This window comes from Perissodus microlepis, chromosome 5, assembly GCF_051167445.1.
Source record: "Perissodus microlepis isolate ML-2025 ecotype Zambia chromosome 5, ASM5116744v1, whole genome shotgun sequence".
Lineage (NCBI taxonomy): Eukaryota > Metazoa > Chordata > Actinopteri > Cichliformes > Cichlidae > Perissodus > Perissodus microlepis.
In genome coordinates, this window is record NC_140465.1 from 22,910,242 (window position 1) to 22,937,144 (window position 26,903).

General features: G+C 39.2%; 3 protein-coding genes across 5 annotated transcripts in view; 2 read left to right on the forward strand and 1 right to left on the reverse strand.

Annotated features, from left to right (window-relative positions):
* Positions 1-6,059, reverse strand: part of LOC146387335 (SLIT-ROBO Rho GTPase-activating protein 3-like) — a 39,403-nt gene extending 33,344 nt beyond the window's left edge. Inside the window, exon 1 of one of the 2 annotated variants that reach the window (XM_084928870.1) lies at positions 5,592-6,059. In XM_084928870.1, the coding sequence (XP_084784996.1) occupies positions 5,592-5,658 (67 nt within the window). In that variant the 5' untranslated portion in view covers positions 5,659-6,059. The remainder of the gene's footprint in view (positions 1-5,591) is intronic. The other variant, XM_084928872.1, reaches the window with a different exon arrangement.
* Positions 6,060-6,214: 155 nt separating this feature from the next.
* On the forward strand, positions 6,215-18,825 carry ptgis (prostaglandin I2 (prostacyclin) synthase). Its single transcript, XM_084928873.1, has 10 exons — positions 6,215-11,970; positions 12,381-12,504; positions 12,645-12,817; positions 12,916-13,062; positions 13,201-13,313; positions 13,424-13,605; positions 16,254-16,419; positions 16,730-16,911; positions 17,261-17,412; positions 18,548-18,825. Exons 1-10 carry the CDS (start codon positions 11,900-11,902, stop codon positions 18,693-18,695), a joined length of 1,458 nt encoding a protein of 485 aa, XP_084784999.1. The 5' UTR covers positions 6,215-11,899; the 3' UTR covers positions 18,696-18,825.
* A 391-nt stretch (positions 18,826-19,216) lies between these two features.
* kcnb1 (potassium voltage-gated channel, Shab-related subfamily, member 1) overlaps positions 19,217-26,903 on the forward strand; it is a 45,484-nt gene continuing 37,797 nt past the window's right edge. Inside the window, exons 1-2 of one of the 2 annotated variants that reach the window (XM_084928878.1) lie at positions 19,217-19,461; positions 21,803-22,457. In XM_084928878.1, the coding sequence (XP_084785004.1) occupies positions 21,858-22,457 (600 nt within the window). In that variant the 5' untranslated portion in view covers positions 19,217-19,461; positions 21,803-21,857. The other variant, XM_084928877.1, reaches the window with a different exon arrangement.

Genomic DNA, 26,903 nt, shown 5'->3' on the forward strand with positions numbered 1-26,903 from the left:
CTGAGATGGCTGAAGATTCCACTATGACAGACTGTTACAACCATGCATAAGATCCTGAGCACTGAAAGACACTTTGTATAAATGTATCAATGGAAAAGATTGCTCAGCAGAAGAAAAGGCCATTTGTTAGCATCTAAATGGTGCTCCTGTATCTAGAATAAAAGGTTTTTCTTTTTCTTTTTAATCCTCCCCCAAACGACTGTGTGCGAAAAATGTGAATGAGTGAGAGAGAGTGAGAAAATCTGTGTAAATATGTAGTCCCTTGCTATCTGGAGATGTACCCCTCATGGTCCCCACAGTTGCCCAGTTGCCTGGTTACATGCCTCTGGAGGCATTTCAATGAGAGCAGGCCAGTTCCCTGTTCTGACAGTCGCAGCAGTCAGTCTGTTTAGCATAATGGCCAAGGACAAGGGCAACTTACTCTGCTTCGAAATACTCAACAAACAGCCTGTGATGATGAATGAGACAGCAATCGGGTTCAGAACAGAAGGAATGGTTATGTGCTAAAATAGACCACTGAACAGCACAATTTGTGGGCCTCTGTGACTGAAATAATTTTAATCGTATGGGGAGAGTTTAAAAGAGCGAGCAAACAATATAATGAGTTGATGTAAATTGATTTCACTGCACAAATTTATAAAGGAAACATCAAACAGACTTGTGATATTTGCACTTGCTCTCCTGTGAGCATGTTATTTTTAGAACTTAAACTGTTACTAGGGACTGTGCAATACTGCAGTACTTTCGATGAATCATTCAAGCCTTTGCAGTGTAATGCATAATTACACAGAGCTAGCAAGGAGTTCAAGTGAATTATATACATCAAAAGCTCTCTAAATCTGACACTTTTCTATCTTTTCACTGGTGACACAAGAGCCATAAAATACTGAGCCAGACATGCTTCCTCTGCATGTGAACAGTGTGCAGCCAAAGTGAATAAAATATTCCACACCTAAAGGCTTGTGGAAATTCACTAATAGGACATTTGTAGCTATTCCCCTTCTAAACCATATGGTTAACATCCAGAGACGCAGTGGGTAACTTTACCAAGCATTTTCAGCAAAAATAATTGCTTACAGAGACTTAGATGGTAACCCTGCAGCTTAATTAAATAAAGAGAACTTGTATAATTGCTTGCATCATAGAGGAAGTACAAAGTACGCAGACAGCAAACCCAACCTGAATTTGGGGGCATCTTTGCTTGTTGCCTTGTAGCTCTACAAATTATTTCTAATTTATGGTATCGCAATGGTGTCTATTTGTGTATGCATTTGGTTTCTGAGATGGGGTTTTTAACCAATGCAGACTTGCTCCCCAGCGGTCCTCCAAATCCCAACTGCACAGTGCTTAATGTGCATGATACTGTGCATCAGTTGAATGGAGAAATTATGGGTTAGTGGTGGTAGGTAGTGGTGGTGGTGGCAGCTTCAGACACCCTGTCTACCTGGCTGTGTTAAAAATATGTAACCTAATCAGTCTGTGGGCTCTTGCTTGAGCTGCTGAGGGCTGAATTGAAACTGAGTGTTACAAACAATGAAAGCTGTCCACTGCAACTGCAGTCTATATTTTTCATACTGTATTTTTTGCACAACTGGTGCAACCGAAGCACAATTGTGGTGTGGTGTGGTAAGAGACAATGTACATAACCGTAATAGCATAAGTACAGCAGAATGCTTTTTGGCTAACACGTGGGCCAGAACAAGGTCCAACATTTGGGGGCAACATCATTCACCATGAATGGATGAAGAGAGAAAAAAAAGAAAAAATATAGTATGGAAATTATAGATGGTGCCTACAGTGGACACTTTGTTTCTAACACTTGTTTTCACTTCAGCTCTTTGTATGTTAAAACTCTGACCTTCTCTGTTGCTGACCAACAACAGCACGTGCAGGAGTAGCTCACAGACTGGTTGTAACACATTTTTTGTCACTGCCCCCATCTGACAACAAACACTCTGTGCAGGTAGGTGCGCATTCTGCAGCTGTGGTTGTGCATTGGCATGTCGTGCCAATGCACAACCACAGCTGAACCATAATTTCCCCCTATTTGAGCTCCTGCATCACTGCAGGATAAAGGAACAAATATCACATATCACTGGCACCCACATATCCCATTCAAGCTAGCTTAGTACAGTTACTGCGATGGCCAGCAGCAATCTCTGGGGTTAGTTAGCCATGCATGGCTAGTCAGACAAAGTCTAACCCAGAGTGACACGTTGACATAATTTGGTACAAATCAAGGTTGTGTTCTGTGGACACGTGTCTTCTTAATGTAATAATAGCTATGGCATGACTCTATAATCTATTTGCTTGAGATTTCATTACTTCTCCTCACAGTTTGTGCAGCCAAAGGCCAAAAAACATCAGAATTCCAAGCAATTTTCACTTTAAACTGGGTAAGAACTCAACTGTCAGCACAGCATTTAATACATGATACCAAAAAACAGGCAACAAAGATGTCGTTTCACTGTCGCGATGCAGTGCTGACATTTTGAGACAGCATCATTCTGTGCATTCTTTCAAGCTGATGAATACCCAGAAGGGGGTATGTCTGGATGCATATCTGCATTGAATATGGGGTCAGAAAGAGAGCTTACTCTAACACCTGTGTTGTTACAAATGCATTGTCAGTAAACACAAATGTCACAAGCGTTTCCACTTCATACTACTCTACTCTGCTTTTCATTCTGTAGTAGCATAGCAACAGCACATCTTGCAAAGGTTTTGTGTTATGGACTATTACAGCGATTAGTGCATACGACTCCAAACTGATCCAATTGCATTAAAGATAATGGGTTTTAAAACTAGAAGTCCAGAATGACACATGACAGGGGCATCCCCTCATTTAATTGTGCTTTAGTGTCAGATTAGACAGAAGCCTAGAGACACTTCGGGGTGCTCAGCTACACACTCTAGAACAACAATATTCAGTTGAATAAGGAAATACTATAAACAGTATAAAGAAAGATTTAATAATAATTAGAATTTTATAACACATTTTATGTGATTTGAAAACATAAACTCCCACGTAAATTGTAACTGAGACCTGACTGTCTGCTGAAATGTGGCATGTTGAAAAATGCCACAAAGTGCATTAGGCTTGTGTGTTGAACTGCTGTGCAATCAGCAATTCAGCATTATTGGAGGCCAGTGTCAGTGTCAGAATAAAGCTCCCACAGCTCTGAACCGATCCAAGCTCAGTTTGCAAATGAGCTTAAGATGTCAGCTTAAAAGCTTTTCCTGAAATCGAGACGATGGCGCTCTAACAACTGCAGAGCTGATGTGTAGACCGGAGGAAGAGGAAGAGCGCGTGAATACGAGTGCAGGAGACAAACAAACAAACAGAGATAGTGACAAGGAGAAACTCCACCACACCTCTGACTGAAAATGCTTATCATACTCTTCATTCCAGACACATGCTAATAAGCTCTTGACATTTCCTTGTAGAACAGCAATGAGTTCTAATGTGTGTATATAACAAGAAGCATTCTGGGTCAAATTTTGGGCTGATACCAGCGTTTAAGATAAGCTCTTAACTGATAACCAGTGCAGATGATTGTGTTTGTTCATTTTGTTTTCCAAAATGTTAATAAACATCCAATAAGTCAGCTGATGTCATAAAGCTGATATATTAGCATATTCCTAGTATATAATGATAATGTCATGAAAATTAATGAGTTTAATGTCTGCTGGGGTCCAGTGTGAAATTAAAACATTCATTTAGTCTTATATCATGATATAAAAAATTTAATTGCCTATAACAATCATAGTTTAACATTTCAAACAAAGATGAAATGATGAAAAAAATCAATGTTGGACTTAGTTTAGGTTTAATTCTGGCAAAAAAGGGAGACTGGAGTTTAGGTATAGAAGAAAGTGGTTTTGTGAATATGTGTGACCGGGTAAATGGGGCTAGTATAAGCTTAGCCATTTGCTCCTTTAAGCAAACCATCCGCTATCGCTAACTTACTGTACAGATTTCAAAGAAGTGCTGATTGTCTAATCTAAATCTCATCAAAGTAAGTGTAGAGAGGCCTATAATTACAATATCTGTCCATGCAACCATTTTTTTCAACTTATCTAATTCTGGGTTGTGGGTGTTGGGCCTATCCAACCTTCATGGGGTGAGAGGCAGGCTACAAGCTGGACAGGTCGTGAGTCAATCTGTCGCACGACTAACACAGAGAAACAGACATCCATTCATGCTCACATTCACACCTATGGTCAATTTAGTATCACAAATTAACCTAACCGCATGCCTGACTTTGGACTGTGGGAGGAAGCCAGAGAATCTGGAGAGAACCCACACAGACACAGGAGAAACTCCACACGCCAAGGCCCCACGCTGGATTTAAATCCAGGACCTTCTTGCTGTGAGGCAAAAGTGCTTAGCTCCGCACTGCCTTGTCGCATAACCAAAATAGTCAAGCTTATTTTGGTGCTGCAGTGACAGAACAATGCCTGCTACTAGACAATGTACGTGCAGTATGACAAGTTAATTAGCTAAAGTATAGCCTATAGTTAATATTTATGAAACCAGACCCAAACTGGAATGTCTTACTAGGTTTGCACATATTTATCTGCCAAGCATTAGTATCTCAGTTCATTTTTTTATTTTTATTTTTTTTCTCAGTGGACTGATGAACTAGTTGAATGACCTTTCCAGTTCTACCTAGTTTGAAAAATATCAACCTATGGTACAAGGAAGCTGCCCTGTCTTTGCAGTAGCCTTACATAAAACTACTTCCCTGATAGCTGATGCACCAAGCGTTGAGACCTAGTACCGTCTAAAGTTATCTCTAAATGGCTGGGAGGATATCCCACCCATTTACAACCTGCACTGTCTGCTCCAATCCAGCATCAGTGTTCCTGCCTCTCCTCTCTCTCTTTCTCTCTCTGGGTGGTTTAGCCAGTCACATATTTAGTGGCAGACAGTGAAATCCTTTCATGGTTCATAATTCATACAGACAGCATACATTATTTATGGACTTTCTGAACTGTTGGCTGTGTGACCTTCTTGAGCAATCACTCTTTATCCTTACAGTGTGACGGGAAAACTCACTCATAAATATACTCCCTTTAAAGACTAACACCGTATCATTTAATTTTGGCTTTTTACTAGATATATTTGCATGTTTAACTGAATACATGTGGGGGGGAAATCTCAGGTTACCTGATTGGTAGAACTATAAAAAAAGAAAAAGAAAAAAAACTAAAACAAAAAGCCAAAACAAAACAAATAAAACAGCTTCACTTTTAAACAAATTATGACGGTCTAATAGCTGGCACATATATATACAGACTAGGCATGCCACAACCCTGACACTCATCTCCGCCAACACAGATACCGGTTAACCCAAGGTAATTTCAAGTAATAACCTCACCCCAGATGGACAACTGGAGTTAACGCTTGAATGCCATGAACTAAAAGACGGTTTTTTCTGGTGAAAACAAATGACTCGCATACAACTATAAAATCTGTCCCAGCCCACAAGACTGCATACTGAAGCCAAATAAAGCTTGTGGTAAAGTTACGCAATTGTGGCTACACACAGACAATAACAATACGCTCGGGCCTGCGCGTTACCAACCTTTCACTTGGGTCTCATATTCGGCAATAATCTCTTTGTCCTTCTTGACTTTCGCCTGAGATGACATTTTTGGGGAGAACAGATTGTGCAATCCTCAGGCAGGAATCTCAGTAGCCACGATGCAGCGTTAGCCCTTGTGCAGTCCTCTCCATATAGTACAGCAACAATCAGACGTGAATCATCGCCCGCTTGACACACACAACTTCGGAGATTAAACGCACTTGAGGTTCTGCGATGTTGCTGCGCTGCGTTCAGGGCGACGTCGATCTAAAAGTGCATAATTATTCTCTCGGTCCCCAGCCCCTCCTCTTCAGCAACACTCCTCAGTGAATCGCAAAGCGGTCCCCTTTTTTAATTTACATTTCATAAAGCCTCCGCTAGGAAACCTACTAGTCCCAGTGATAATAGCACAGAGCGCCTTCTGCACGTCCAGACTGCCCTTTTTCACCCTTTCTCGCTCTCTCTGCAAGTTCAATGCTGCAGCAAAAAAGGCTGAATGGATGTGAAAGTCAACGCGAGGCTCCTCCTCCTCCAGCTCCCTCCCTTCTTCCCTCACCACTTTTCTTTTCATGGATGATTTAAGATTCCTCCTGTGTGTGAACCGAAAAGCCTTTGCCAATAACAGAGAAGATGTCTGGAGCTGAGGGGAATATTGTTTGTGGATGATCGGGATTTAGCTGATCTGTTTCGAGAACATCAGCGGCGTAAACCTGACTGCAGAGCACAGGAACAGAGGGAGTAGCGTGGATTAATCAGATGTGATTATATTTAAACCAATTTACTTATAGCTCCGGTGGTGAACAAAGATTTGTCATTACAAATATTCTTAGCCTAAACATTAAGGAAAATACACGTTATATACACAATGTATGCAGAGGACCAGTAGGATTGTAACCGAGTACATTTACTCGACTGGTTTATTTAAGTACAGGTTTAAAGTACTTTTATTTTATTGAAGTATTTCTTATACTACTTCCTGCTTGTAATTCCCTATATTTTTGATGCACTTATTGCATTATTATTAGCATCTATTTTAACCCTTTCGCTTCTTATTATTTAGCAGATTAATTGTTGCACTTCACACACAGACTGCAGGCTGAAACATGTCTTTTTGATAAAGTTTATGGTTAGAGCTGGAATCAGGTGACCCTGAATCCTTCCTTCATTGTGCTGCAATAGCCTTAGGCTGCTGGGATGCTTCCCATGATGCACTGTGCATTTCTTCTCTACCCAACTCTCATGTTTATATACCACTATTACAAATGTTTAAAACAGGTTTCGTATTTATTAAGCTCTGTTTTCTCTTCCATAGTGTCCCTTTTGTCCTGTCCTCCTCTGCACTCTTCTTTTTCCCTTCACACCTAAACGGTCACAGTAGATGGCTCCCAGAGCCATGGGGGTTCTGGGAGGTTTCTTCCTGTGGAAGAGGAGTTTTTCCTTCCCACTTTCACCATGTGTTTTGTTTATAGGGAGTTGCCTGATACTTTGAGTTTTCTTTCATATATTGTAAGGTCTTTACCCTACAGTGTAAGATCTCTTGTGAATTGACACTATTTAAATATAAATTGAACTGAAGTGAAAAATTTAATTAGTATACATTAGGCTACCCATTTACATATAAGCAATTAAAATAATCAACAACTAAAAAAACTAAAGACAATATAATATAATACAATGTACATGATTCTGAAAGGTGGCATTCTATAAGGTATCTTTACTTTTGGCAATTCAGAAGTATTATGATTATACAACTTGTGCACACTAAATTTTAGCTAAGTAAAAGTATTTATTCTACTTTGCAAAACAATTATCCAACACAAAATTATATTTAGTCTTGTGCACCACTTTTATAACTGATGTAATAGAACATGTTGTGCAGCCTGAAAATCACACCCAGTGTTTGCTACATGTGTGAAAATTTTCTTATGAAATATTCTGACTTCCTGCAACCACAGCCTTTAAAAAAAAACCCAGGTTCATAGCACTATAATCTCTGAATCTCAGTAAAAAGAAAAAAGAAAGAAAGAAAGAAAAGAAAAGCAAAGCCCTGCGTCATTTTGGAGCAGCTGCAATAAACGTGTCTTTGTTATGAGAAAAACTATATAGAAACAACTTTGATAGGATTTCATCAGTTTGAGGGAACTTGGAAATGACAGAGTTAAAAATGTAATGTTGCAAAAGTTCCAACATTTTGCCAAAATACTGACTTTCTACTCGTGCAGCACAACAATATTCTTCTGCTTGGACACGTCTCAGTATTAGGAATACTGTTCACTCAGCTCACTGGTTTCTGTTGTGTGGGAGCCACAGTGAGCTCATTGCAATATTTTTGTCATTAGTGTGCACCTATGACATCCATTCGTAGTTATGTAGGTACAAGAGTGGGTGTTTTTGACATAAAATATTTGGAGGAGCAAATTTTTGATCTTCTTTCAAACAGTGCCTACAGACTGTGTCACTCAAAATGAAAAAAATGTCAACAGATTTTCCATTTTTATTTAATTCTATCATTTGAGCCAATAAAAACACGACTGCCATGTGAAAAAGTATATTCATACCTCAATATTTATCACACCTTTAAATCCATTGAATTAGAACCGTGGGTCCTTCATTTGGTGCCAATGACTATAGGCTTCTTAAAGATTGACAGGTGAAACAAGTCTCATAAAATCTTTGACATATAAGGGTTGGTGTTCGTTTTGAAACTGAAGTGTGTAGAATCACCGTGGCACTATCTAAAGAGCTTCAGAGAAAAAATTGGTAACATATAGTTCTGACAAAGTAATAAAAAAAAGTCCAAATGATTTTAAATAGACCGTGCTCTACAATTAAAATAAAACATCTACAAGTGGTGTTCACAGTGGCGTTTCCACCCCAGAAAATTCAGCCGCAAGAGTGGAGTGTTTGATGCAGAAACAAATTTCCAATAACAAGAAAATTCATCACAAGATCAGCAGGTGACTCTTGCAACTGTTGGTGTCAAAGTGATTTTGGCTACAATCAGAAAGCGACTGCAGAAATGTGACCTGCATGGGAGGTGTGCTTGGAAAAATCCTTTGCTGGCTAAAAATATCATCAGAGACCAGCTACAGTTTGCCAATAAACATATCTGTAAAGACCAGGTCTGTTGGACTAATATGCTCGGGACAGACAAATCAAAGATAGTGTTGTTTGGCTACAGTAACAGCAAACATGTTTGGGCAACAACCAAAGGCAGATTTTTAGGAGAAGAAGCTCAGTTCACTTGTGAAGCATGGCAGTGACTATGTAACAGTCTGGGTTTGTTCCCCTGCCTCAAAGATTGAGGAGTTGCGGCACTTGATTCGTCTGTCTGAATCACAGCAAAGAGTGCTTAAAGATAATGTGAGGCCATCTGTCCAAAAGATGACGTGGAGCCTTCAATGAGACACTAGTGAATCCACCAAAGAATTGCTCAAAAAGAAGAAGAAATGCTGGATTATGTGGCGAGACTAGTGGCCCAGTCAAAGCCCACATTTGACTCCAGCTGAGATGTTGTGGGAGGAATTGGAAATAAGCTTTAAATGCAAGTAAACCCCCAAACATTTTGCATGTGACAGAATTTAGCATAGAAGAGCTTTCAAAAATTTTAGAACTGATGTCAGAGTATGTGAAATTATGCATACCAGTACAAGCAGTTGTTGTTGCCCAAGGAAATAATACTGTAGTTTCTGAGACCAAGCAGATCTTGTGTTTTCCACTTGAATTCTACACCTATTGTTCCTTATGGTTGTGTTCAAGTGCAACATCTCTATCTGAACAGATCAGATTCAGAATTTTTATTTATCTGAGTTTAATCAACTCCATCATCTCCATGTGTTGAGCTTTTTTCTTTCTTTCTTTCTTTCTTTCTTTCTTTCTTTCTTTCTTTCTTTCTTTCTTTCTTTCTTTCTTTCTTTCTTTCTTTCTTTCTTTTTTTTTTGCATTATCAGTCTTGAAGTGTCAACAAAACAAGCTGATTCTTACTTTGTTTGTAATTGGTGAAAGTTGGGCTATAAGAAAAGCCTTCTGGTGTAACTAAACATGGTGTGCACTGCTGCGTTAACCGTGATAAAACACTTCCCCAGAGAAAGTGTGTCGCTCTGCTCTGCATTTCCCCTATGAGAAGTGCATTTCGCACAGTTTGCTGACACCTTCTGTCAAATGACTTCCTGTATGATCTCAAGTGCAAATGTGTGCAACGTCTTTCATCTTTAGTTCTCCCAAAATGTGTTTTTGTGTCAGAGCAATGTAAAGTGGTGTGTAGGACAGGGATAATCGAGCCTGTGAAAAAATTGCATTTTGGTATGTGACAAGAGATCCCCATCTTCCTTTGCACTAAATTTTGGGGGAAATCTCTCAGCAAGCTCTTGGTGGAAAGCCCCTGAGAAATCTGCAGTCCCTATCATGCAATCTTAACAATCGCAATTTCTAATTTTTTCTGTGGAAAAGTTACTCACCAACTGACTGCGTACCTGTTAAAAGTTGGGTGGGTTTGAAAATAATGTGAAAAACTTGTGTGTAACTTTGCTAAGGAAACTTTAATGACATCCAGGTCTTTATGGGCAAAATAATCATCCAGTGCTCCACCAAGGAAAGATTAGGGTCCTTCAGGAAGCTAATAAAGATGCCTTACTTAAATCATTATATGATTAATAAGGCTAAAGTTTCCCCAATCATCCCCCAAAGCAGTTCGTAGTATTGGTCATTACAGCTCTGGTACTTTGGTATTACCAAAATCATGTTTTATGATTCTATAATGGCTAATCCACCAGTATGTGGAAGCTCTTTAACTAAAATGACTATTTTAACGCTCTGCTATAATGTTTGTTGTTATAAATGAATTTCCACATTATTTTTTTATTAGATTGTCAAACTACACTTGTTTACCTGCACTCCTGAACAGAAAAAAATATTTTTAGTGGCTGAACAATACATGAGATTTGCTCAAATTTGGGGAAAAACAAAAAGTTGAATTCAATTCAGTGAATTCACTATTTTTGTTTTTGTTTGTTTTAAATGTGGTTTTGACAGATTTGTAAAATATTAGTGTTTTCTTGTTATCACTTGAGTTATTACATTGCATCACAGCATTAAGACTCTAATGGCAAGTGTATGCCCACTGTGGGTTTTAATCAAGTTGTAATAGTTAGACCTTTTTACATGGACAAGAGTATTTTGTTTTGTTGTTTTTTTTTGTTGTTGTTGTTGTTTGTTTGTTTTTTGTTTCCCTTAATACATTTTGTTGAACATAACTTTATTTTGGTGTATGATAAGGTATTCTGCTGAGGTCATTATGGAAACCTTGATACATTTCGTTCATACATGTTTCTGAAAGGCAAGCAACACGAATGCATATTTGTTTTCATAGCTTAATTCACAGTGATTCAGATGTGCTCATTCGTGGACATTATACTTAAATGTTTGCCAACAGGAACTGAAGCTTTGTGTTGGTTCTCCTCCCCTGTATGAGAAGGACGCGCACAATGCTACTGAGGAACGGTAAAGCTATGACACCCTCTGCTGGTATACAGTTTAATAAGCAAGCAACAAATTACCAGCTACCAGTGCCATAATTTCTTCATAATTAATTAGGTTCACCAGTTCAAAAATGTCGCGTTTCTTGCTGATTTTTTTTTTAAATTTAATTTGTCATTTAGTAGTAAAATGATAATAACATGATGTCACCGAGAAAAGAAAAAAGAAGAAAAAACATACCTGAGCCATCTAACTCCAAAACAGATCATCAATAATTAGTTTCGGTACACAAACACGTCATCAACAAAAACCACTTGTTTCTATGACTCTCCATAAGTCATCTAAAGGGCGCTAAAAATAAACGTTTCTCAATACCAAAGGGAAACTGAACTATGTCGTTGCTGACCTTAACTTTATGACATCCTCTTTAAAGTATGCTTCCTTTGAACCACGACCTGCTTTTTCTCGGTGATGTCACGGCTTCGAAATGTACGGACAAGCTGCTTTTCTTTGAAAGCGACACTGTCACGCTGCAGTCTCTGTAAGGTGTAACTACATTTGAGCCGAGGTGCTCAGAGTAAACATGGTTAATTGTCAGGTTAAATCATTTCTGTCTGTGTGGAGTCGGTGATGTGTGGTTTTTGCAGTGTCTGACACCGCTTATTGTGAGGTAGGCCATTGCGCAAAACTGTTTGTCACCGGCCACACCTTTTCCACGCCTTCCTAAAAAGTGGTAGTTACAGTTAAGCCGAGCTTAAAGATATAAGCGAGACGCCAGGGGCTATGGACTGCATTGTTCACGGAGCAGCTCGAGTGCCAGACTTTACAGAACCATGTGGTGGACACTATTGTCAGTCATTACTGGAGTGCTTATACTAGTTCTCCGTTTCTCCACTCGCAGAAGGTAAGATAAGTGTTACAACACGTTGATTTTGCAGATAATAAATTAGTACTAAGGCTTGTTTACTGTGTAAATGCATATTTTGCAAATGTTATAGCTTTACCGATTACTTTTTTTTTTTTTGGCGCATTTAATCCTAATCAAAATTCATTAAAATGAACGAAAAGTAGTTGATATTAGATCACTACTTTAACGCTGTATCACTAATTGAATATTTAGCATTTGGGGTTGCTTTTAACGGCAAAATATAGTGAGATTTATACTGAAGACGACTTGCCAATTGTCTTTTTAACTAAAGAAATCCTCCTTTTCGCATTGCTTAATGCGAATGCAAACCTGTTGTGTCAGATTCATGTAAAGTGAAAATAAGCAAACGCTAAAGCATTTGCGATATGAATTTCCGTGTATGACAGGCGGAGAAATGAGCCTCCTCTGGACGAAGGTTGGATTCCATGGCTGGGACATGCCATTGAGTTTGGGAAAGATGCTGCAAAGTTTTTGGCCCGGATGAAAGAAAAACATGGAGATATATTCACAGTAAGTTCTGATTAATCAATTTAATACTTACTCTTTGAATCCAAAAGCTTGAATGCAGTTTATTTTTTAATCGTAAAAAATATTATACTGAACATTTCGGGGATAGGTGAGGTGAGCAAACTAACAATCTGTCCTCACAGGTGCGTGTTGTCGGTCTCCGTGTGACAGTGCTGTTGGACCCACACTCATTTGATAGTGTGCTGAATGACAGAGATTCCTTTGATTTCACCCGGATCAGAAGCCAGGTCATACAAAAGGTGTTCAGTCTGCAGCTGAAAAACATGGAGGGAGAGGAGAGGAAATGGATGGAACAGTAATAAATATGTCTTTATCGATTTTATAAGTAACAAAATTATATGACTGAAATCAGTGTTGCAAATCTTAATGCTATCTTTAATTTGCATTTCTTAGGCATTTTCAAGGTTGCAGCCTTCCCAAGCTCAGCAGCTCCATGAACACTCACCTTCAGACCCTGCTCCTGCATTGCCACAATGGGTCTGCCCCTTCAGAGTGGAAACAAGAAGGACTTTTTGACCTCTGCTATAGTCTTCTTTTTAGGTAAGGCATAATATTTTAACCTAGCAAAAATACTGCATCTAATATTTTAAAAAAGAACATGATAAACATGGTAGTATTCTTGTGCTTTTACCTGTGACAAACAAAAAGAGTTTTTACCGTTTTTGTTGTTGTTATCAGGGCTGGATATCTTACATTCTTTGAGAGGACAGACAACGCCGCTGCTGCTTACCAAGAGTTCCGCAAATTTGACAATCTTCTCGCCAAACTGGCTCGTGGCTCACTCAGGCATGGTAAGTTGCACTGCAGCTTAACAAAAATAAAACAGATGTTCGATGGACATATAAACTAAACTTGCATCTGCGCAGCACCATAATGCAAATGTTTAATGGTTTCATTACAGAAGAACGCAGAACAGTCAGCCACTCGCAGGAGCGACTGTGGGAACTGCTTTCCCCGCACGGGCTGAGGGGGGGATCAGAGTCAAGCACCTGGCAACAAAGTTACTGTGACTTCCTACAACAGAAGGGGATAGATGCAGATATGCAGAAAAAAGCACTGCTGTTACAGTTGTGGACCACACAGGTAAGAACTGTTTAATTGTCTGTATTGTTTCCCGTTCTCACACAAACCATAAACATCCACAAATTCCTTACAGTGGCATCAGTGCATAAAAACTCCTCCCTCCACAACAGTGTTCAGCTTGCCAACATGAAATCATAGTTGCTAGATTCCCCGTGGCCAAGTCACTCAGAGCTACCTGCTTCAACATGTAACTTGAACTGGAGTTCCCATGAATCAATTTTCCACGTCACTCTGTATTCCTTCAGTGTGAAGAATTACACGTGCAAACACTGAGAATGAGAACAGTGTTAGTCAGTTGAAGTTGCTTCCTCTTTTTCTGACAGTTTCAGGCATCATACCAGGCAGTTGTGCTGTCAGTCTTTTGTTTTTGTTTTTGTTTTTTTCTTTTGTTTTTTTGGCTAGAGTCCAATTCCTCTGATAATGTTGTTCAACCAGTGCGCATGGATGCAAATCATTTTTAAAAAGACTCACATTGATACTCCCATGGATACTTCCTCTAGTGCAGAACTCTCTTTTACACTATCCAGTAACACCAGTATCTTCCATGAAACCTTGCTGAAATATTAATTTTGTTTTATTGGGCTTTAATATAAAGTGTTTCCATTGTTAGCAATATTTACACAGGTGTGACTGTGGGATTTAAGGTTTTTCACTAGTTCAGACAGGTCCCAGTGGTGGAGCAATGAGGTCACTACTCATGCTGCCAGGTGGGGGGGATAGTGAGCTGTATTTGGTCTTTGTTTCTGCTGTTGCTCTATGCTACATTTTAGATGTAATAGTTTTACATCATCGTTAACCTGTTATTCTCCCTGGAGAAAGCTTTGTTCACCCTTAAACACAGATGTATGGAATTCTAACAATGATGAACCTATCCACACTGCAGGCTCTCACACCTGCTGTGCATGTTTGGGAAAGCCCGCCAGTCCCCACGTATATTTCTGCATTATCATGTCTGCTGGGATATTGGAGCACACAGTCTCTGTCTTGAATGGAAACTGGAGCACCACTGCAGAGAATAGAAGGATTAAATGTGAGACTGGCGAGAGGTGCCAGAGTGAAGCTTATACATGTGTTACAGGCAGATTGATGTTTTTTTTTCAGTGTAAAGTGTAAATGCTAGGATTTCACCGAAGTCGCCTACATCGTCATGAGTCTTGCACAAGCTGGAGGTTGCTGTTCTTTTTCCATTTGCAAGGAATCAATATTATTGACTGAAACATACACCGATCAGCCGCAACATTAAGACCATTGACAAGCGAAGGGAATAACGTCCAGCTTCTCAACACATCGAAATGTTCTGCTGGGAAACTTTGGATCATGTCTTTATCACATACAGTGCACACAAACACTGATGCTGAACAAGCACACCCTATCAACACTCCCAGTCAGTCACTACCTTCTGCCAGGACATTGAATGCAGCAGTAGTGAAAAATTGGGCATGAATAGGTGACGGAACATGACAAAGAACCCAAGAAGCTGAATGAAATTTGCCAGATCCTAACGTGATCACGCATTTATGGGCTGCAGTGAACAAACCTGATCAATGGCGACCCCACCTCCCCACCAACATCTGTAAAACACACCTCAAGGTGCAGTGTTTATAACCTGGCATGGGTCAGACCTATTTTTGCTGCACAAGTTGGACCTAAACATTATAGCAAATGTGGTTTTAATGCTGTAGGTTATTCAACACTGCTTTCACATTTAGTCATATAGTCAAAGCCAATAACTGGCCAGCAAAGCCAGTGGACCGTGAATAGTTGGGAAATGAGTGGTATGGGGGTCGTGCTGGTGAGCACTATTACCTCACAGTTAGAAGGCTCCTAGTTGGAATTTCCTGGGTGGTTGGGCCTTCCTGTGTGAAGTTTGTCTACATTAGTTTTCTCTGGATTTCAGTTTCCTCCTATAGTCCAAATCATGTTGATTTTGTATATTCGTTTTCTGCCTTTTCCACTATGTTAGCTGGGGTTCACTTGAACTCCCTTGCAACCCTATAAGTGGGATAAGTGGTTGAAAAGATTGATGGATAGATTAATGGGAATAGCTATATAACTAAAATGACCTTCTATAACCTTTAATGCAAATTTCCATTTAAAAACTGCACTGTAAAACCTGCTTTGTGTGCAAATGGAAATTTTTTTTTCTTCTCTCTCATCAATTATAATTCCCAAAATGACAGGTATTTTTCCTCTAAGAATCTGCAGCTGTTGGGATAGACTCATATTATAACCTGAGGCATTATATAAGGTGATCTGAAGATCTAAGAGGGCAGAAAGACAGTGTGATGTACTTCTAGTCACTTTTGCTCATTTGCCCTGCCTGTCAATGGAGAGTTGACCTGAGATGAGCAGAAGTAAGAACAGCTCCCCTAACCCACAGCAATTACTGTCTGACAGGCTCAGGTGTCTCCCACAGTGGTTGACAGAGGTGCCTACAAAGCATGGGGTGACTTATTGGCTTCTCCTCACATCAGTCATATTCACACAGCAGCAGTACAGAGAAATTAGAGGAAAGCAAATAATAGCCATCATCAGAAGTATCTCTATTTTAGGTATATATTAGCTTTATACGTACAAAATGAATTCTGTTGTTTTTTTTTTCATCTGAAACTCATGTAAAGGTTTGTGCGCTGCAATGTTTGTTTCAGTGTAATGCTGGACCTGCTGCCTTTTGGCTCCTTGGCTTCCTGCTCACTCACCCAGAGGCCATGGAGGCTGTTAAGTCAGAGATCAGAGGCCTTTCCACACGGCGGGATACTTCCTTTCAGCAGCCCCAGAACAACCCGCTGGAAGCGCACAGCACACCTGTTTTTGGTACGTAACAGCTGCTAGCAGCCTTTTCTGTTATTCACTTGAGCCCTTCTGCCTTGGGGTTTAATTGCTCCAGTGGGATGGAAACAAAAGCTCATTTTGAGCTGTTAGAAATAACTGCAGTGTATTGAAACAGTGACAGCAGCCATGGCAGTTTGAACTTTGAACCAATTAAATGTTGATTGCCTTTTTCATATAATCGTATCTGTGCAATGTTTGTTCGTCGCCAAATTACGCCTGAGGGCACCGCTGACTTAACTCACACTGACACCCCTCTGACATCATCCACTCTGCTGTCCTTTCAATTCTACAGATAGCATTTTGAGTGAGACCCTACGGCTCACTGCTGCAGTAATGATCAGAAGAGAGGTGGTGCAGGATAAGATCCTGGACATGGCCAATGGAAAGAGGTACCACCTCAGACGAGGGGACAGAGTCTGTCTGTTCCCTTTCCTCAGCCCTCAAATGGACCCACAGATACACCAAGAGCCACAGGTATTTAGTGTGTACATATGAAGTGCATTAATCTAGAATAGGATATATGCATTAACAGCACCAACATGGGCCCCTCTATACTAATTATATTATGGCAAATAAGCTGGCCTCGAGGTGACATGATTAAACACTGTGATTTAAAACATAATACTTCCTCTGGCATAAGCTGGTAAATGCCTACAAATTATTTGTCAAGGACTAGGGCTTGGTTATTTATTAATGTTCATTCTTATTATTTGTCTTAATTCGTTAGAGGTGAAATGTTATTTTATAGCCAAAAAGTCAAGCTTGTTTTCATGATATCATAACACACACAGCTAACAAAGCCCACATGTTTTGCTCTTGACAGACTTTCAAGTACGACCGCTTCCTAAATGATGATATGACAGTGAAGGATGAATTCTACAAGGATGGAAAAAAGCTGAAGTATTGCAGCATGCCTTGGGGTGCAGGGAAAAACAGCTGCGTTGGGAAACAGTTTGCTGTTTCAACTATTAAACAGTGAGTGTTAAAATCATTTGTAACATATTTCCATTATTTATCTGAAGTTTAAAAATAAATAATACTTTCATCATCAAAGAGTTCCATGCAATTTCAACCTGATTACTCGTTCTGGCCATCTTCACATAATATCCCCCCTTTTTATCATTTCAGCCCTGCTTTTATGTTCTCAATCATAAAGTAAGAAGCTGTTATACAGCCATTGCTTATTCTCTGTACTGACCTGTATGACAGAGGTGAAGGATATTGATTGATTGATTGAATCTTTATTTTGAACACGTTGAAAAAGTACAACAAAATAGAATTAAAAGAGACAAATGAACAAAGCAAAACAAAAGGAAAACGAGCAACCACAACTCCAAATAACTTTCATGTTCAAAAGGAGCAGGAAGAAGCATAAGCTTATTTAATCCCACCCCTTTTCCACTATCTAGTAATCAATAGACTACAGAAATACCTCCTTGCAATTACATTATATGTCATGTGTATTTTTTTTTTTTTTAATTATTCATTTTTTTTTAATATATATATATACATATATGTTTCTATCTATCCATACATACGTATATACACATACGCACATATACACATTTTCAATAACCCCATTAACACCTCAAAGGATACACAACCTACAAATATATATATATACCCATACCAACATACCCATGCACCCGCACACACATGAAAATATTAGACAAGAACACCCTATCAAATCGCTACCTTTTCCCTGTACCCTGTAAAAACCATATCCTTAAACCACTTTTTAAACTGCGCCATGCTCGGACATTGCTTCATATCTTTACTTAGTCTGTTCCACAGCTTCACTCCACACACAGAGATGCAAAAACTTTTTAATGTTGTACGGATATGAGGATGTTTTAAATTTAATTCCCCCCTCAAATTGTATCCCCATTCCCTTTTAGAAAACATTTTTAGAATATTGTCAGGAAGCAGGTTATTTATTGCTTTATATATAATTTTTGCAGTGAGAAACCTGAGGCATTATATAAGGTGCCTCAGGTTACAGTCACTCGTAACAGCCAATGTCAGACGTCCTGTGCAAATGTTAAAACAGCCTCAGGTGTACTAATATGTGTGAAAAGATGTAAACAGTTTTTACCTCTTTTTTCTTTAGATTTGTCTTTTTGGCCTTGACCCATCTTGATCTGGAGCCGTGTGACCCTGAGGCTAAACTGCCTCCTGTTAATCCCAGTCGTTATGGGTTTGGGATGCTCCAGCCAGACGGAGACCTGCAGGTCCGATACAGACTGAAGAGAACATAGCACCTTACTGTACAAACTACTTACTGACATACTGTAATATTATTTATTCTATCTTATATTTGATCACTCCACCTTAAATCCTATTTAACTTTTTAATTTTTGTAATTTTGTATGTTAATAAAAAACTAAAGGAAACACTAACCAGCTGATTTTGTCTCATTTTTAATGACTCCGATTTCTTATCTGTGTTCAGAAGTTATTTTCTAAAGGAAATGCAAATACAGAAGATGCAACATTAAAGATCAGTGCAACAGCTCGATTATATTGATTTTGTAATGGGTCAGGATTTATATCACCTTTGAAATTATTTAAATGATTGCACTGTAGTGCCGTGTAATATAAAATATTTCACCACACTCTTCATTGGGGGCCTGACCCCCGCCCGCTCCCCACAGGTTATGGTGGACTGCAAAGCAGACTAGTGAAACACTGATCAATCTAGAAGTGATCACATCAGTCACACACCATACAACGATGCATCACTAGTGCCTAATAACGTAATAAATAGAGCTACAGTGTGTCTCTCCAGTCAGGTGGGAGCTGCGGGTGTGTTTTCGGATGCTAGGCTTTTGTGCACATGCACATTTACACGTCTTTTTCTGGAGACATCATAGTCTGACGTACACGTAGCTGTGTGTTTTTGATGATAGATTTGCAGGAGGCGGTGGTGAAAGAGTTAAACAGATGTGAAAGAGTGCGCCGAGCTGCCATGGATCCACCTTCACAGAGATGAGGCGCCTCCTCACACAGCTGACTGGGAACACAGGTAGTCTGTCCGAACGAGCTTGTCGGCGTACTTGTTGATCTTCAGGGTGAATCAGGGAAGCAAGATGCGGAGCAGGAAACCGGCGGGTAGACAGTAGATCGTGCAGAAGATATCTCTGCCATGTCGGAGGCAGAGGAGGGGGAAATGGATTGGTTTAGACCCTGGCAATAGTAAACCAATAACGGCGCCTCAATTTTTTTTATTTTTTTTAAATGCTACTGCTTCCTTTTTGTTTGTGGCAGCGGATTGATTGTTCACAAGGCGGTACGTGCTGGTTTGATTCAGTGTAGGATGACAACTCACGAAGGTATTTTTGAGCTAATTTTCCATTTCTGGACTTTGTGTAATGTGCAACCTATCAATTGTAATAGCTTTCCAGTTGCATGGGGGGAACACTGTGCGTTTAAGCTTGCACCATTATGGAGCAGGGAGCCTTTGAAAAACACGGGAAAAGATGGAAGATTTGCATTCACTACATTGCACTTTTAGATGGCTAGTACCATTCCCAATGTAGCTACGCAGATTGCCAGTGTGTACAAAGGTGGGGCTGATGTTTGTTTTGTGGTTTGTTTAATCTGTTTTGTCGAAGCTTTGACTTGGATAAAGCAGGAGGAGGGTGGAGGCGGCTTCAAATGAATATTTATTATTATTATTATTGTTATTGTTTTATTTATTCCAGCAACATGCACAACACAGATATAGCAATATCTACATCTTGAATTCAGCAGTAGACTTTTATGTTCAGTTTTTTTATTCTTTCTTTTTTTTAAAAAAAATTTTTGCATGCGCATTTTGAAACTAGTCCTCAGGCCTATTTGTGCTTGTGAAATATTACAAACTTTGTGAGACAGTGATCACATCTGCAGGCCCGATGTGTTGTGGACTTTTCCGTGCCCTCATCACACAACACACAAGCTCAATATATACGTTTCAATGTGAAGCTTGTGCCACGTGTACTGTCATAAATGGCCCATAAAAATATTGGCCTCTTCGTCACAAGAGGATGTAACGTAGGCTATATTTTCTTGTCAGATAGCCTGCCCTCCCAAGGGAGCTCGCCGTGATTCAGGGAGTGAACATTTGCTTCCTGGTGTTTCAGCACCATTGGACTGGACAGCGCTCACTTTGTACGACATTCATCACTGCGTGGTGTTCTGCGTCTCACCCACCCACAGCACTGCATGGGCGTCATACGGGCACAGATCGACCTCTGTTGAGGCAAAATAATAATAATAATAATAATAATAATAATAATAATAATAATAATAATAATAGTAGTAGTAGTAAGAAAAAATGGGCACGATGACCTCTTTTTCCACCTTGTGCAGCCATCTAAGCCATCACAGCAGAAATAGTTGTTGTCATAAAGATAAATATTTTATCTGTTACCACAGAGGAGAGCTCTCTTCAGAATTGGTCAGCACAAATAAAGTTTTGGGAACTTGTTAACATCAGCATTTTCCCCCCACACTTGCTTTAATTGATGATAGAACAGCATGGATGCATTTTGGTAATGTTTCCCAAAATATTTTTTAACCCCCCCAAGAGAAATGCATGCCAGTGTGTGCTGGCTTTAGCCTTTTATCTTTCTGAGCATTTTTTTCTACTATTGGACGAGGAAACAATTTAAAAAAAGAAGAGTGGACTGTTTTATTCATTTAAGTCACAACAGCTTTTTAGGGAGATTAGGATGATTTAATTTGTTTATTCTAAATGTATCTGATCTATAGCATCTGGAGGCAGTTTTTCTTCTGTTCCTGTTGTTAGAAGTGTCAAAAGTATTTTGTAAGTGACGGGGGAACATTTATTGAGGCTTTTTGCAGTATCAGTTTTAGATGATTGCAGCACAATAATAAGCTGGGATTCTGTTTTTTGCCTTGTTTATATGTGAATGAGTCATCTTAATAACCCCCATCTGTTCACCAAGAGATTCTTGTGGTTTTAGGAAGAAATAAAAAAAAATAGAATAATGCTGAAGACAACAAGAACAGCAGTAACTGATTGGGAAATATCATTAGAAATAACTCAATTTTATTGATTTCCAGTATTTTTGCATAAGCAGGTCAACTAGTGAACAGTTAAGAAAGCATTTTATGATTGTTGAATGACATTTTCACAAGACAGACAGAAGAATTAATGTGAGTGAAATAATTTTGTTTTATTTTTATCATCATTTTAACAATAGTCAGATTTGCCTTTCTGGGGTAATGTATCCCAGGTTGTGAACCACTGCCAGAGCAGCAAGGTGTTACGACTGTTACAACTGAAATCAATGGGCCTCTGACATTTGTATTAAGCTCTGTAACACTAATGGTTTGTTTTTGTTTTGTGATTCCTTTAGATACGATAATGAATGAAGAGACAATCAAGTGTAGTCCATAGCCTCGGCGGTCCTCATGCTCTCTCTACCTAAAGTTATCATGGAGAAATCCTTGGCCGAGTTAAATAAAGCCGGCTCTCGGTCAACATCATCGCTGCCACCTGAACCAGTGGACATCGTTCACAGCAAGTCATGTTTCCGCAGAGTCAGGCTAAACGTTGGAGGTCTCCCGCATGAGGTCTTGTGGCGAACGTTAGACAGGCTACCACGAACGCGTTTGGGAAAGTTAAGAGATTGCAACTCGCACGAATCACTGATGGAAGTGTGCGATGATTACAATCTGGAGGAGAATGAGTACTTTTTCGACCGGCATCCAGGGGCGTTTACATCTATTCTGAACTTTTACCGCACGGGTAAGCTGCACATGATGGAGGAAATGTGCGCCCTTTCATTTAGTCAAGAACTAGACTACTGGGGCATCGATGAGATCTACCTGGAGTCGTGTTGCCAAGCAAGATATCACCAGAAAAAGGAGCAAATGAATGAAGAACTCAAAAGGGAGGCAGACAACTTAAAAGACAGAGAGGGAGAAGAATTTGACAACACCTGCTGTGCCGAAAAAAGAAAGAAACTTTGGGACCTCCTGGAAAAGCCCAGCTCATCTGTTGCAGCAAAGGTAATGCCACGGGATTTTGGGTGTGAGTTGATCATGGTTATGTTCACTTTGACCCCTGTCACAGAAATACCTGCAGTGTTGTGCTTAAAATTTCAGTTTATTCAAGAAAAATCAAATAATAGGAAGTGCTCCTGTACCAAATATCAGCACAGCCAGGTGACCTTAGATTACTGCCATTGCACGGAGAGGAAACAGTTTATGATTACACAAAATGTATCAGTCATTACATTTTGATTGTTCAAAAGTTGGAACATGGAGTAAATGCTGGAAATCATAGAAAAAGCCTGTCAATGCCATTTGTTCACATGGGATTTGTGTGCTGTTGTCTGCAGTTATTGTGATTTGAAAACTGGGAACAAAACAGGAAGACGAATTTGGTAACAACATAAATGGCTGCCGTTATTTATCGCTATAAAACATCTTTAAAACGTGGCATTGGGCTCATTAGCCTTGTGTCCTGTAATGCCGCAGTTACAAAGGACCATTGCTGTATTATTGCCATCATTATTATCTTCAAAACCAAAAACAGACCTTCAAACACACAGACTAGTGGACCAAATGGACCAGTTGGTAATAACTTGTTATTTCCACAATATTACTTAATTTTTTTCCACCTTATTATCTCACTGTTACCAAGCTGTAATATAAAGTGCAACTACATTAAAATAACTAAAGCACTTGCTTTTTTGTGACACCCCCCCCCCCCCCCCCCCAAAAAAAAAAAAAAAAAATCATTTTGAGATTAAGAGGTTTGAGATATTGAATTTTAGCTCTGTGCGCATGAACAAGAAGCTGGAAATGACATGGAATTCTTTCAACCATAACCCTAACCCGCACCGTTAGTCAATGCATGTTATGCCATCAGCAGACCTTTCACAGAGCCACACCTGCAACTGCAACCTGGGAGACCACAGCAGTGTTAAACATAAGCAACCTTTGATCACACTCTTCTCAGTTGGATTGGAAGGATCAAAGAGGGGGGCTGTTTCTTTCCAGCTCAGTTTTAAGGGGAGCAGCGTGCCTTGTTTGTCTTGCAGCTATTATTGCATGGGAAATGGAAATGAAACTATTAGCAAGTTGTGCCGGCTGATGCTTTGCAGCGAGGATTTGTTAGAACTGTCAGCTCTAATCCACAAACAGAGTGAGATGAGTGCTGTGAGTCTGTCAGTGAAATGTCTTCTTCACAGGAATCAAAGAGATGTAAAATCGATGCTTATTGGGTTAGCGCTAAGAAAGTGCTGTAGCCTACAAAAAGGAGATGACCACTCGGAGTCGACCATAAGTTCTTGTCTCCGTTATCACGCCCCGATACCTGCAATTTATCAAAATATCAGCGACAAACTGTTGTGAAGTGCTCGACGAAGATGGGTACAGCGATTCACTTTAAATAATAACACAGAAAATTGCTTATGCAAAGTGGTTTCAGCGAATCTCTAGCTCTCAGTGTCTATATATCTATTATTCATGTTAAAAGAATTTAACTGAGCTGCTAATTCACATCGCCTCCTGGCTCGGCATCATTATATCTTGATAGTGGAGGGTAGGGATAGACAGAAAAAGGAGCAAACTTGACATAGCAAGCAGCAGAGTTTATTAATTCCTAATTAGTTAAAAAAGGACCACATTAAACCACAGACCAAGCTACCAAAACCATTCAAGGGGTTCATGTATTGTCTTAGTTCTTTTATTTATTTATTTAACTGTGGGCTTGTTACCACAGACTGATCAGCTGTGCTCTCCTATCCTGGACCAAAAATGGGACTGTATGTGCAGCAGCCCATAAAAAGATGGTGAATGGTAGCGATTAGCACAAAACAAATGGTTACCAGGCAACAAAAGTACGATCTTATCATCACTGAAGGAGTGGGTATTGAACAGGAGTGGGCCTGTTTGTGTTTCTGTGTGAGTGTAATTGCACTTCTGTTTAGTTCCTGTTTTAATGTTTGTACAAAACAAAACAAGAAGCTACAATTTTTAGATGTTCAGGGGAAAAATGTTTAAAAACAAAATCTCAGTGTTGCTGCCTGTGTTTTCTCTGCCCTGTCATCCTTCCTGGCTTTCTTTTCTCTGCATTGGCTCATATCTCTCCTCCCTTCCTTCCTTCTTGAGGCTCCTCTGGTATATACTTCTGACTAAATGTCAGGGAAATGTCACATTAATTATTCTCCAGGAGACTCTAGGCCCAATTTGAAGCTTCCCTCTCTCTGTTTACATTCTTTGTAAGCCACAGCATTGTCTGTCTTGCACTCAGATCCCAGATCAGATTCCAGTCACCATAAAATAAGATTGTGTCTGGCAAAGCAGTGCCTAACAATCAGATTGACACCAAGAAAAGCCTTTTTCACCTGCAGTAGCATTTATGTAACATCATGTTAGATCCTGCTGGTTTCTGCTATTCATAATATCACAAATATCTGTTTACAGATTAGGACTTTGACAATATGCTTAAAAATTACAATACTTATATAAATGTTTCAAGTTATAGTTTGAATCCCATAGTATATAAGTTTATATTCAGAGTAAAATTTGTAAGCATTTTTTTTGTAATACCAAAAAAACATTGCTCAAAATCAATTGTGTCCCACTTCCTCTGAAACCATTACTAAATAATAAAATTTTAAATAGATTTTATTTTGAAGGTTTTATTTGAAATCAGCTATTAATATGGGCTCGCCTTCTGACAATTTACAGAAGAAACCAAAGTCAAACGTGAGTATTGCTGTCATCTTTGTCCTCCATGCATTAATAAATGTGGAATTACCAGTTCCTGCTCCGTCAGTGGGTATTGTGCATCAGATGGCAGGCAACAAATTCCAATAACGCTACTCTCATGTCACAGTTAACATGACAAATAAATGTGGCTTGGCGATATTCCTACTCATAAATCAGTCTACAGCAGAATCCAATACAAGCACCCAGACTAGAATCGGTCACTGTTTCTGACATCTGGACAGTCACAGCTGGTTAGATGATGTATAAGAAGCCTTAAAAAACAAGACTAGAATTCCTGTCATCAATCATGGGCTGGATCATCCAGAGCCTGCACTAAATATTTCATAGAAGACCGACGAAGGCTGTACAATTTTTGTACTTGCCTATGATTGTATACATATGTAGAAATCTCGCAAATTTGGAGCATTGTCCATCCTTCTCTATTTCTAGCTGTCGACTGGACAGACAGGGACATCTGAAGAGGGTGAACAAGTTTAGACTGGCCTTTCTGTCCATTTTAAGATGTAGCTTTCTAGTTTTTAACAGTTATTAGATGAGATTTATGAGCTTCCTATGGGACTATAACAGTCCAGGCCAAGATTGCCAATGTCCTTTTGACATCTGGGACTGAATCAACCTTTAAGATTTAATCCTGCTTTTGACAGGATTGATCAGTGTGACTGCTCATGTCATCTAGAAACTTGCGTAAATATAGAGTAGATGTTTTAAACCTGTGAAGTGTTTTTTGTGGTTTCCACTATATGTCCATTGTGAGTATGCTGTTGTTTTCAGTTTATATAATGTTCCCCAGTCAGCAGACAATTTTCCTTATATAATTTTCCTTACTCATTAGATAACAACTATATCCTCATCCTCTAGCTAATGAAATGACTCATGGTTATATGTTCCAGCATGCCTACTAATATAAATTATTCTACTTGCCTCTAATTAAACTCTGTCTATCCCTAAACCTTTTAAAACTTGATGAAGTTAAATAATTTAAACTGAAAGCTGGGCTCTCTGTCTATTCATTTTACATTTGGCAAGATGAAGCAACACAAGTTTATTTGTAATAATTATGTCATAAATAACTCGTATCAAATAAGTCTTTTGATACAAGGCAACCTAAGTTGTGAAAATAATGCATCAAAATGAACAAAAGGAAAATTAAATGAACAGAAGAAAAGCTGAAATATAAAAAAGGTTAAACTAAAATGACTAAAGACAGTTTTAAATCAGAATGTATTGAATAAGTATGAGTGTCAGGATCTTCTTTTCAGTTTCCTGACAGTCTGCTTATTAATCTCCAGTGAGTTTGTGTAGAAATTTGACTATAGTTGCTCACACAGTATATTTATCTAATCAACTGCTAATGCAATGTTAATGTTACACATATAAATGGACATTTTGATTAAAGGCACTCGAGTAAAGGAGGTATAAATGTTGGGTCTGTGTTTCCACAAGCCCCGCTAGTTTAGAGACTTATTCATTATGAAGAAAACGAGACATAACAGAACATCTTCAACCCGCTAGCGAGGGAAGTCTCTGGTCAAGAACCAGCTCTTGGAGCTCACGCTCCTAACCTGTCTCCAGCCCAAAGTCCTTCAAAGAGCAGCTCGCTGGCAGCTATTTATTGACAACTGTTACAATACACAATACAACACAAGCACCTCCCACCGTAAAACCCCCCAATGGTTCTAAGACTATGTGTGTGTATGTGTAAGAATCTGTATG

Excerpts from the sequence above, each read along its gene's own strand:
- ptgis (XM_084928873.1), top strand. The coding sequence starts at position 11,900 with ATGTGGTGGACACTATTGTCAGTCATTACTGGAGTGCTTATACTAGTT. Across the intron at positions 11,971-12,380 it reads CGTTTCTCCACTCGCAGAAG|GCGGAGAAATGAGCCTCCTC; the intron begins GTAAGATAAGTG and ends CGTGTATGACAG. Across the intron at positions 16,912-17,260 it reads AGATACACCAAGAGCCACAG|ACTTTCAAGTACGACCGCTT; the intron begins GTATTTAGTGTG and ends TGCTCTTGACAG.